Source organism: Drosophila serrata, unplaced genomic scaffold (assembly GCF_035046125.1).
Source record: "Drosophila serrata isolate PLE 108 unplaced genomic scaffold, ASM3504612v1 contig_347, whole genome shotgun sequence".
NCBI classification, from domain to species: domain Eukaryota; kingdom Metazoa; phylum Arthropoda; class Insecta; order Diptera; family Drosophilidae; genus Drosophila; species Drosophila serrata.
The window spans coordinates 108,210-120,859 of NW_028257245.1; the positions used below are offsets into that span (position 1 = coordinate 108,210).

At 42.4% G+C, this 12,650-nt stretch overlaps 1 protein-coding gene across 4 annotated transcripts; it reads left to right on the plus strand.

Annotated features, from left to right (window-relative positions):
* Positions 1 to 212: 212 nt before the first annotated feature.
* ZAP3 (protein) lies at positions 213 to 12,301 on the plus strand. 4 transcript variants are annotated; one of them, XM_020950241.2, is made up of 11 exons: positions 216 to 821; positions 891 to 4,402; positions 8,035 to 8,563; positions 8,624 to 8,760; positions 8,824 to 9,271; positions 9,337 to 9,525; positions 9,591 to 9,779; positions 10,278 to 10,385; positions 10,937 to 10,988; positions 11,064 to 11,182; positions 11,695 to 12,301. In XM_020950241.2, the coding sequence occupies exons 1-11, from the start codon at positions 411 to 413 to the stop codon at positions 11,854 to 11,856; spliced, it is 5,856 nt and encodes a 1,951-aa protein (XP_020805900.2). In that variant the 5' UTR covers positions 216 to 410; the 3' UTR covers positions 11,857 to 12,301. The 4 variants fall into 4 exon arrangements, 3 of the variants coding, with proteins under 3 accessions (XP_086694311.1, XP_020805900.2, XP_086694310.1); XM_086838184.1 differs by having other exon boundaries at positions 8,627 to 8,760; XR_015272858.1 differs by lacking the exons at positions 8,035 to 8,563; positions 8,624 to 8,760; positions 8,824 to 9,271; positions 9,337 to 9,525; positions 9,591 to 9,779.
* Positions 12,302 to 12,650: the final 349 nt, after the last annotated feature.

The following is a 12,650-nucleotide window of genomic DNA, read 5'->3' on the forward strand; positions in this document are numbered from 1 at the left end:
CGATATTTGAGCCATCGATATAGTCCATGAGTATCGCGTTTGCCGACCATGATGAATGAAATCTTTCATTATGATCAGTGATCAGCAGAACTATCGATAGAAATGTATCACTGATTAGTGATCATGTTGCTCTGCTGAAGTCAACCATTAATTTTTGCAATTATTTTGCCTATATCGATATATCGATAGTGCGTGGCCACAATACTGGCGATTTTTGATATCGCTGGTTTCCCACCTCTGCCAGTAATGTCAAAAGCAAATTTATTTTTTCATCTCGCCCAGATTTTGTGAACTGTGATTTTGTGATAAGTGCACAATTTAGGTGAGTGTTTCGCCGGAAATTTGGGAAATCGTCCGACGATTCACCCTGCAAGGTAGTTGAGAATCCGCCGAGAAACCAACCGCGAAAAATGTGGAACCAATGGCAGGCGGCCACCGCCAGCGGGGTGCCGATGATGGCTGCTGTGCCGCCGCAGCCGTCCCAGCCGCCACCGCTGCCCGATGCACCGCCACCGCCGCCGCCGGCCTCCGATACGAGCGCTGGGGCCGCGGGAGCACCCACCGTTGCCGGCGATGCGACATCAGCGCTTGCTGCCGCCATCGCCGCTCCCCCGGCCACCGTGGCTGCGGCAGCTGCTGTCAACCCTTACAGCAGCGGTTTGGCGGCAGCGGGCGGTGCGGGCAACCCCTACGAGCAATACACAGCAGCCCAATATGCCGCAATGACGCCGGAACAGCAGTATGCGCTGCAGCACCACTGGCACCAGTGGCAGACCTACCAGGCGGAATACGCCAAGTGGCATGCCCAATACGGCGAGCAGGTTAGTGATTTAATCCCCTAATCCCCGCGTGAAATGCCCCATTAACCCAAATTCAATTACCATTCACAGTACAAGCGGGAAATGGCAGCTGCTGCGGCCGCCAGTGCCACCTCGCCAACGGCTCAGGTGGCCCAGGTTGCAGCTCCCGTTGCAGCTCCCGTTGTAGCTCCCGTTGCGGCACCAGTTGTGGTCGCCCCCACGCCTGTGGTGGTTGCTCCGGGTCCGCAGGCATATCCACAGCCCCAGACCTATTACCAAACTGTGCCCGCTACCCCGGCACCGGTCGCTCCTGTTGGTGCGCCGCCGATACCTGGGAAGATCATGGCTCAGCCGCAATTGTATAACCAGCCACCGCCGCCGCCCCCACAAAAGGCCGGTTACAATCAGCAGAATCCCAATCAGATGAATCAGGGCGCATGGTCAGGGCCACCACCAATGGTGCATCCACCGATGTCCCAGCAGCCGCCGCCGCAGCAGCAGCAGCAACCACCCCCCCAGAATTGGGGCAATCAGATGAATTACAGTCAGTCAGGACAGCCGCCAGACCAGCCGATGGGCTTTCCCAATCTTCACCAGCCGCCGCCTTCTCTACAGAGACCACCACCTCAACACCAGTACCAGCAGCAACAGCAGCAACAACAAAACTCGATGGATAAGCAATGGGGCAATAATAGGCCACCATGGGAAACTGGTCCACCGTCGAATAACTCGAATCAAGGGCGCTGGGATGGCCCACCACCGCCGAATGATATGAATAACCGCTGGAGCGGACCTCCGCCTCCAGCTGCTAACAACGATCGGCGCTGGGATGGACCGCCACCGCACTTATCCAGCGGCGGGGATCAGAACCGATGGATGGGGGGCAATCCAAATGAGAATCAGAATCAGAATCACGACCGCCGTTGGGAGGGACCGCCACCGAATATAAATGAACAGCAGCAGGGCCACAATCAGAACAAGAACCTTAATCAGAATTCTAATCAAAATCAGCGTCAGAATCGCTGGCCGAACAGCAACGATCAAGAAGAAATGGAGGAATCACGCAAACTTCAGAATGATTACCAAAACAACAGGAAAAACTGGGGACCCGATGGCGGTATCGGAGGAGGAGGAGGAGGAGGAGATTCAAAGCCTGGAAACCCCAACCAAAATCCATTTTTCAAAAATTCTCAAACCGATTTTGGTTCAGACTCTTTGCCATCAGGCGGCAGTAACAATAATAATAATAACAACAGCGGCAACAATTTTGGGCCGCGTCCAGGGAACTATCCAGGCGGCTATGGAAATAATTACAGCCAGGATCAGAGCGGCTATGGAGCTGGTAATCAGGGAAGAGGCGGTAATCGCGATAGTTTTGGTGGCCGTGGAGGAGGAGGAGTAGGACCTGGTTCAATGGATAATAACTTTGGCAACAACAACAATAGCTTCTCCAACAATCGTCGTCCGAACAACAATAATCGTTGGGAGAACAATAATCGCAACCAGAATCAGAATCAAAATCAGGGTTATCCAGATGAGCGTGGACCAGGAGGTGGTGACGGAGGTCCACCAGGAAATTACCATCAGAATCGTGGTAACTATAACCAGCGTGGAGGTCCAAATCAACAGCAATTCCCGCAAAATCGCAACCAGCAACCACAGCAAAACGATCTGGATGAGGCCAGTTTTGATCGATTGTTTGATCAGTGGGAAAAGCAGTTTGAGGACTGGAAACGCGCCAATGCCAATCACCCGGATCGTGATGAGTATCGACGCTACGAGGAGGAATTCGAAAAGCAGCGTCGTCGCATTGCCGAGCGCAGGGAGCAGATGCGACGTCGTCGACTGCAGCAGGGTGGAGCCACAGGATCGACATCGGGCGGATCCGCTTCGGGTACGCCGCAGCAAGAGAGTACAGGATCAGATCTAGGACTCGGTGCCGAAGAGCAGAAATCAAAGGAGGAACAAGGACCGCCGCCGCCGTCCACTTTTGGCTCCGGACGCACGAGCCGTTTTAGCAATGCAAACAGTGACTTTGAAAGAGTTGGAGGAGGAGGACCACCACCACCTGATTTCCGAGGTAATAAAGGGCCACCGGGTATACCCCTTTTGAAGCCATTTCAGGCAGATTCAAAAGATAAGCCGCCACCAGATTTCCGTGGACCACAAGAACTACCCCCGAAGTCCTTAAACGCAGAGACAGAGTCAAAAGACAAGCCTGCACCGGAAAAGAATCAATCCGCTCCTTCGATTCCAAATCCTCCGACTCTGGCGACTTCAAATGTTACTGCCGCCCCGCCAGTGGCTTCCCAAGTTCCCGCTCCGCCAGTGGCGCCTACACCCGTAACCACCAATCTTGGCAAGCGTCGCCAGGCAGGTGGAACCGCTGATGTTACACCCGCAAAGCAAATCAAAGAGGTTGTACCGATATATACCATTTCCCTGGATGACGATGACGACGACGACGATGTTGTCAATGAAAAACCATCGACATCTGACACACCGATGGGCAGCATTTTCAAGAAGAGTGACGGCATCCCCGGCCTTGATTTGGTGGACGATGGCGGCAGCTCCAAGAACTCAACTTCGTTGTTCAATAATGATGGTGACCAGCCGGCGGCCGGAGCAACCGAATCCGAAGCGAAAGCCAATCAGAGCAATGAGTCCCTTAGCAAGGCCCTCAAAGATCCAGCATTTCTCAATAATCTTACCCAGGCTGTGGCCAATGTGCAGCAGCGCGATCGCCAGGATGTGGAGAACCAACAGCAGCAGCAACAGCAATCAAAGTCAGAGCCTGATGAGGACGGGCGTCCACTGTCCTTTGCCGAGTGGCAGCGCAAGAAGAACAACAACGGAAATGACACTAAAATGCCGGATTCGCGCGGCTCGAATAATAGTCCTAATATCAATGAAAGGAATGACAGACAGGGAGGCCCAAACCCTGGCTTTGGACCAGGTTCGGGCAATACACCAGGCGGAGGACCTGGTCCTGGTCCCCGTTTTGGACCCAGCATGGGACCAGGCAACAACTTTGTTGATTATGATGGCCACGGCGGTCCAGGCGGTCCCAATGGTGGCTTTGGACCTGGTGGTCGCAACTTTGGACCAGGACCGCGTCCTCCCTTCGGCATGGGACCGGGTGGACCGAACTTTGGACCCAATGGCCCTGGCCCTGGCCCCGGCCCCGGGCCGGGACCGCACTTTGGCCCGGGACCCAATTTCCGCCACAACCGACCCAATTTCGGACCCAACTTTGGGCCGAACTTTGGACCCGGAGGTCCCGGAGGTCCACGCAACTTTGGACCACGAGGACCTGTCGGCGCTCCATTCGGACCTAGACGCGATGACTTTGGTGGTCCGCCGTTTGGAGGCGGACCTGGACCCAACTTTGGCCCTGGTCCCAACGGACCCCCTATGAGGGGATTCAATGGAGGAGATGGCGGCAGCAGCAGTGATAATCCGTTTCGGCGACAGAGTGGACCACCGCCACCTAATTTCAACGACGAGGATGGTCCGCCGAGGGGACCGAGGAACTTCCCGAACCGCAACAGTTTCGGTGGGAATCAGGGATCGAACAACAATCGAAAGAACTGGAATGACGGGTATGTGTAATAATTTGTTGGTTCTCTTTATTTTAATCATTAACACTTCTTTTTGTCAAACGTTAAAAATTATAAATTATATAAAAGATAAAATAATCAACAGAAAAAAGGGGAAAAGGGGGGAAGCGTAAAGCGTTTTATCCTGCTCATCAAAATTTAAATATTTACCGAAAGCCATTGCTTCTGTCGTCTGATTGCATAATATTGATTAAAGATTTATATCTTGGATATTTAAAATCCAAATTAACTTTGAACAATTCAACTGCATTTTCCGAACCTCTCTGAGTGTTATTTATCTATATACAAATATATAAATTATATGTAATGCTAATAGTTTTATATATGCACGTACTGGGGATTTATAAATCGACAAAAATATCACGCTTATCATATCAAAATTATAATAAACTTAAATATATCGATAAAATAGCCTAGAACTTTTAGTTATTTTTGTTATTATTCCGATTGAATTGGTCCGATATATAAAGCAGAATATTGAGTTATTGCACAGAAATTAAATCCTTCGATATCAGAAATGTAGAAATTTAAAATTAATTAAAATATTGCATTTAGGGTTAAAATATTGAACAACAAATAATCGAAAAATGTTACTTACTTTTTTCCGATTATATGGTCCGATATATTAAACAGAATATCGATTTATGGCACATATACCGATAACAGATTAGTACATTTAAATATTTTCTTAAATTTATTTTCAACGTTTAATAGTTTAAATAAAGTTTAAAGGTTTAGTAGACACATTTTGCTGTATCAAATAGGGAAAATAGATTTATCTTACATGTATCAAAATGTAATAAATATCGTTTTATATATCGGCCTTGATAAATGGATATTTTCTGTCATTCCTAGTGCGTATCTATTTATTGTGGGAAGATTCTACTTTTTTTTGGGGGAGGGGGATATAAAAACCGAAATGTTGGAATATTATTGTTATAATTTGGATAATATATAATCAATTGAGAGCTAATTAAAATGCAGGCAAAGCATTGATAATGAACCACAATTAGTTTGAATAACTTTGCTTCGTTCGATATTTGAAATTATTTTGTCTGTGTAGTGTTTTTTTTTTTACTAAAACCCAGTAACCCCGTGAAAATTTGAAAAATCTGTGTATATTCCGTTCATTATAATCCCCCCTTTCCCAAAACCCCAAAACACTCTCTCTCTTTGTCCTTATCTCTTTCTCTTTCTATAATTCTCTGTATCTGGTATATATAAAATCATCAAATTTTAATGTAGTTAACTTGAGCAGGCGATGTTTTTTCTAGTAATCGTTAATGCTGGAATTTCGATTCCAACCCCATTTTCTCTTCTTCTCTTCTACTTCTATGCAAAAAATATACTGATAAACAAAAAAACAAAAAACAAAAAAACCTAACGAAAAAATCAACATAAAATCGAAATATATACATATGTTTATATATATATTTCGGACCATATATGTATCTCTGTGTTGTCTGAGCAGAAAGAACAGGGGCGGTAGATTCAACCAGCAGCATCAGCAGTCGCAGCACAAGATTTGAGATCTGATTTCTTCAGTCTGTTGGAGTCTGTGAGATTTGAGATCTGAATGGGAGCTAGATTACGTTGAGAGGAATTTCGCAGAACGTAATCCCTTGCTCCCAAAGATCAGATCATCTGACAGATTGCCCAGATCCAGCTGTGTCAGAATAAGAACTATCATACAATACGTATATTTAAGGATACAACAACACACAACACACACACATTAAACACACACACCACGTCAACCAACGATAACATGAAGTACAGACACCAATTGGCTGCTCGAAATTGAAAGCTAAATAGCATTATTAATTATGTTTAATACAATTTAGATCAGAATGGATGGATCACCCTTTTCCGTTTTTTTCTTTGAGTTTGTTATTGAAAGTCAAACAACATGCAACATCCATTACACAATTTAACACTCTACAGTCTTAGTGGATACTGTACTTCTTTTATATAGAACAAAAGATTTATAAGTCGTATATGTTACATATATATGCCCTTAAATGAATATTAATAAAGGAAGATAAAACAAACTCACTATTATTGGGGGAATTATGTGAAGGAAACCCAAAGAGAACTAATGTATGGTCCGATAAACTCGCTATGTCAGTCTGTTTTGCAAATCCAATATCCAGTTCATTATTCCTACTTATATTTCCGATCGGTAAATATGGCTAATATATATTCTAATATATATATATATTTATATATATATTCTAGTTTTTAAATGAAACAAAGAATGGTACAAGCTTTTAGCTCGTGTTGTATTTATAAATATGTATAATTTAAGAAACACACTTGATTGATTTAAAAATAAATATTTAAACGTTGGAAAAATTGAAGTTCAATATATTATATAATTTTGATTTAATGGCTAACTCTTGAGGCACCATTATAGGTGTACGATTACAGAATAATCTAATAAAATTATGAATTCAATTTAAATAAACTCATGGGGAAAAACAAAGAACTTGTAAGAAGTATGTTTTTGGTCAGTTAAATATAAGTACTGATAAGGTTTATTGATTGGAAACTGTATGATGAAAAAGATCTATAAGTTGTCAGTCAAGAAATCTTATTGGTATTTATCTAACTGACTGATGCAATTTATCGATATGTATTCAGGTCATCCGTCCGATAACAAATCTATTTTCAAATCAACCGAATTTAATTATTCAAACCCATGCAAATATTGAGGTATCGCGTCCGTACAATTTCCGTTGACAAACTCTGAAGTATCCATACTCGCAATATCCATTTTCACAGTATCCAGAGGTTTCAAAAGAGAAGGTATCTCAGATCTTATTAAGTATGTATATATATTCTGTCCGTCTGTTTGGATTACCAAGATCTAAAGCAACTTTTTTGGTTGAGGAAACCATTTATGCACGACCCGATTCCGTGGTTTCGTATGATCAACACCGAAAACAATAGTCAGCACTTTCACATGATCTTTTAATTAATTAATATTAATTTAAGCTGGCTTAAAAAGTGTTTTGAGGATTTATAGTATCTCATACATAATAGTTTCAGTTTAAATATATTCAATATGCAAAATCTAAATATTAAATAAATTTCTATAAATACTCCTTAGAATGGGGTGGGAACTTGCTATTTATAAATAATTCAGTGGGCCTTATACTAAGTCTAGGACCTATTTTATATGTATATTTAAATAAATATGTATATGAGAAAGGTTTGTTTTGGGACTTTAGTTTAATGACCGCCCTGCCTTATTCCCCATCAAAAAAACAAATATTATTTTTGTAGTAAATTTCAATCCAAGTAAAAGTTCAAGTGTTTTTCTTTTGGTTTAAAAAAAATATATATGAAAAAAAAAAAACGTTGAAACCCAAAAATCGAAATACCAAATAATAAATAAACTAAAATAAATAAAACAAAAAATATATAAAAACTAACAAAATCAAAATAATAAAACAAAAACAAAATGTAATGTAATAATTAAAAAACCAACAATCATCGAATAAATTGTATACAAAATGTGCTACAAATCATTAACCACAAACCTAAAACCAACCTCCCAATCATCAAATCCAAAAAAAAAAAAAACAAAAAAATCCACGATGAAATCAAAGGCTGGAGGAGCAACAGAAACCATATCCTGGCGGAAGTGGCGGCCACATTGATCCCGTTTACCGTCCCCTGAAGGTCTTTGATTATTCAAATGCAAGCCAATTGACGTCCGCCAAGGTGATTGACTATGGCCACAAGTCGGCAGATGGCATAGGTTCTGGTTTGGGTCCCGGTGCAGGTTCCAGCTCCGGTCTCGGTCCTGAACCCGGTTTCGGTCCTGCTCCGGGTCCAATACATAACCGTCCAGATCCTACCCTGGGAATGCCCGAATTCCGACCCATGCAGACCTTTGAATATGGCCACGCTCCCAGAATGGGAATAACAGGCATAGGAGGTGATAAGGGAACAGGAATCCAAGGAATGGGAGGAGGAACGATGGGAGTAAAGGACGGAGGAGGACGAGGAGGAGGATTCAATAGCAAGCGTAAAAATAAAAGACAGATGAAGCAGCGAATTAGGGAAGAACGCTTGAAGTTTCAGCAAAATCGTCAGCATGAATCGATTTCTAATGATGAGAATACTAAAAATGAGGTAAGTAATGGTAACCAAAAAAGGAAAAATTAATGTAAAACCGATTACAATAATCCCCAGCAGCAAATACAGGAAAACGAACAGGATCAGGAGAATGACAAACTGCAGCAGCAGCTGGAGCAACAACAGTACTTAGACGATGGCAATGGTCCGCCATGTGGCGATGATGATCTCGAGGATATTTCCGATGGTGAAGAGTAAGTAGCCATTGCAAAGACTCAACCCCATCACAATTAATGTCCTAACCCCTGTATTTCTAGTAATCTAACCGCAGCTGATGGCAACGGCGGAGATGGAGATGAAGAGTCAGTGCCATCGCCGCCGTCTATGATGAACAATAAATGGAATACAATGCGAAACTCACCACCGCCGCCGCAATCACTTTTCCCCTCGGCAGCTACGGCCAATCAAAATATACCCCAGACATCAGCGGCTCCACACCTAGAGATGTGCTGTGGACCAACGAATGAGAATCGCAACACGATCTCTGTGGATGAGGTGCTATTGCCACCTGGCCGTTTAACCCGTCCGAAACGTATTTGCATTATACTTCGAGGTCCACCAGGATGCGGTAAATCGCATGTGGCGCGCCTGATCAAGGACAAGGAGATAGAGATGGGCGGTGCCAATCCGCGTATTCTCAGCATTGATGATTACTTTATCATTGAGAATGATTACACAGAGAAGTGTCCCAAGACGGGCAAGACGGTGATTTACTATCAATATTTATAATTATTTAATTTATTAATTTATAAATTATTTCCTGCCCGTAGATTCCCAAAAAGGAGCTGTTGTACGAGTACGAAGACACCATGGAAGAGACCTACATGCAATATCTAATTAAATCTTACAAAAAGACGCTTAGCGATAATCTATACGATTTCATAATTGTTGACTGTAACAATAACTCACTGAGGACACTCAATGAGTTCTATTGTCACGCCAAGGACTCCAACTTTGTGGTGGGTTTTATTTTGAATATATATAGGAATATAGAATACATACATTTTCTTTTCGCTCTCTTTAGCCCTACATTGTGGATCTACACTGCGACCTGGAAACATGCCTGGGACGAAATTCGCATAAGCGCAGTGAGAGTGAGATTCAAATCGTGCTGGACAACTGGTGTGAAACACCGCTGCACTACATCAAGCTGGATGTGAGCACGTTGCTGGAGAACGTGGTCGAGATGGAAGATGTTGAGAATATGGCAACGGTAACTATGAACTAAGGCGACGACGGCGGCAACGATGCGATGCGATTCAAGGGGATGTGCGGGTTGTGTGGAGCACGAGCCATGGGGCTTTTGGTCTGGCCAGTTGGGTCAAAATTCCCTTTTGCTGGTCAGTCCGATGGCCGTGCTCTTAAACACCGAAAACTCTTGTCATGTCTAATGTTTAAGCAAAACAAAGCAACGAACAAACAAAAACCCAAGAATCTGACCAGAACGCGTCCCAAATTATCTTAATAGATTAAAGAAATTCATACCAAAGGCCTAGACTAAGTTTTTCTCTCAAATCTTAAATTTTCAAGCAAAATATTATATATAAAATATATTTATATATGAACATTATAGTCTTCTTAGTCTCTAAGAATCACTCTCTACGCTCCTACGATTAAGATCTTTCTCGCTCTTAGTAAAGGCAACTAATTTGCACACTGCTGTTGAAGCGAACAATTTTGTTGATTTATGGCGGCTTCATCTCAATTGCAGGACGATAATGCCACCGCGGATGGAGGAACAGGAGCCACAGTCTCCGATGTTGCCACTGTCGAGGAGACAGATGATAGCAACAGTGCCGATGCCGATGCCTCTAACGATGTAAGTAAGCCCCTTAAAATGCAGTCGACTGATTGGATTTACTTTTAAAATTTATAATTTTATAGTACTCTAGTGCAGGGATAATGTTTTTAGATCAGCATATATGTTTTATATAGTAAAAGTACTAGTGGCTAAAGTTAAATACTTGAATTTACCGGGCCTGGAACTAGAACAAGATAGATGTTGTAGAGTGTAATTTTCAAGCATATATATTATTTTTATTTAGTTTAATAGGAACTTTCCAAGTCATAGCTAGTTATATTTAGTTAGATAATCTACACATATTCCAAAAACTATATAAAATATATCCATACATATTAAGAATTAAAGTATAAGAGTGCTTAACCTTAAATCGATTCAATCCAGTCAGTCGTTAGATACTGTATTTTCTTTGTGTGTTCTATGGACTTTAGAAGCTCGAGATATAAAGGCAATTATGAATGGTATTGGAATATACACCTCTAAAAGATTTCCCCTTGAAATTCTCCCATTTATTGCATTTCAATTAAATACCCCGGCTTACAAATCCTTGCGTTTCGTGCGCGGTGCAGTGCGGCTTCCTGAAAAGCAAGTGGGAATGTGACAACACTGAGGACAATCTAGGTAAGTCCGCAACATAGCAAACTCCTGATCTCTAGCTCCCAATCTCTGATTATTATCTATTATCTTTTTTTTTAGCCCGCTTGGATGGCACCAAGCGTCTCATGCAGAACCGAAAGCATGCCAGCATGGCCGATTATCTCCAACTGGAGGATGAATGGCAGCCACCCATAACCACCAGTGACGGCAAGAAGCGGGTAAGTAAGCGTGTAAGGTTTGCTTACACTTTAAAGTATATGTTGGGCATGGAAAAGAAAGAGATGCCCAGTTACCTGGCCCAGGTGTATGTATATCCATCTCAGTTGTTTCCAAGAGACAGAGATCTCGTATAGGAAGGGCAGAAAATATCCATTTATCGGTAATATATCGATATCGAAATTCCATGTGCACAAACATGTTTTACCATTTCGATATATGCTTAATAAATCGGTATTTTCTTTATTTAATCGGACAAAAGTAATCAAAAAAGAAGACAAATATTTTAAAAATATATTTAAAATATTTAGATATACAAAAATTTGGATATATAAAAGTATATGATATCTTTGAAACGATTTTGATCGCGATATATTTATCGAAACAGCCTTTTCCCCTTGATTTACATTTCTTATAAGGATTCCATTTGTTCGAATCTCATGAAATGAGATTTAAAAAGTTTATTTCTTTTAAGTAAAGTTTAGCAATGAAACATATTTATTTAACATTTCAGGTGCGTTGGGCGGACATCGAGGAGAAGCGGTCGCAGGAGAAGATGCGCGCCATTGGTTTCGTGGTGGGCCAGACCGATTGGAATCGTATGATGGACCCAAATGCGGGTAGTCGAGCCCTGAACAAGACCAAGTACATTGAGCGCGTCCAAAAGCGTCGCTAATTATAGCCACGCAAGCTGGCACGCAACCTGAATCAAACTGAGACCATTACCATTACCAATAAACCATTTCCAGTGGGAATCGATCCCCCCACCCTGAACCCATCATAGGCTCAAAGACCCCTTCCTCTCCTTCCCCCACTAGACAGACATTAGGTTTAATCATCCATTATCTAGAACAGCATTTGATCAGTATAATTTCGCAAACATCAATTATTTTGTAGAGCTGCATTTACCGCGCACGATATCATCAATTTGAAAAGGGGAACCCATTCACTAGCTTAATAGAATAAAGGTATATTATATACCAGGAATGAGTTACGATTACATGGAGGGCATGTATTTTTAAATGTAAATTTTATCCATTTAATTATACAAATATATAAATTATACATATATTTTTTTTTGCTATATTTGACGAAATATAAATGTGAGATGAACAGGAAAATAATAATGTTTACTTAAAGTTGCAGCAAGGGTTCATTGAACCCGGTGCTCTCCTCCTTTTTCTAACCAGCTGTAAACAACCATTGACAGCTGTTCGCGATGGACCAAGGAAGGAGAGAAGTATAAGGATGGGGATGGTGTGTGTGTGTGTGTGTGTGTGTGCATCACTCGCATATTTGCCAAGGTGAACTACAGATGACAGCTTCAGGCAGAGTTGCACAACACGGCGTATGAAGTATGTGCATGTAAGTGTGCTTGTGTACGAGGTGGTGCAAGCGTTGGAGGAGTTGAAGCAGCAGCAGAATTGGAGGGCAAGTGGCACCAGCAGTCACCAATATAGTTCGCACCTC

Bases quoted from the DNA above. Each gene is read 5' to 3' on its own strand.
- ZAP3 (XM_020950241.2), top strand. From the start codon at position 411: ATGTGGAACCAATGGCAGGCGGCCACCGCCAGCGGGGTGCCGATGATG. The intron at 822-890 runs GTTAGTGATTTA...TACCATTCACAG, and splicing joins ATGCCCAATACGGCGAGCAG to TACAAGCGGGAAATGGCAGC. The intron at 8,564-8,623 runs GTAAGTAATGGT...AATAATCCCCAG, and splicing joins ATGAGAATACTAAAAATGAG to CAGCAAATACAGGAAAACGA.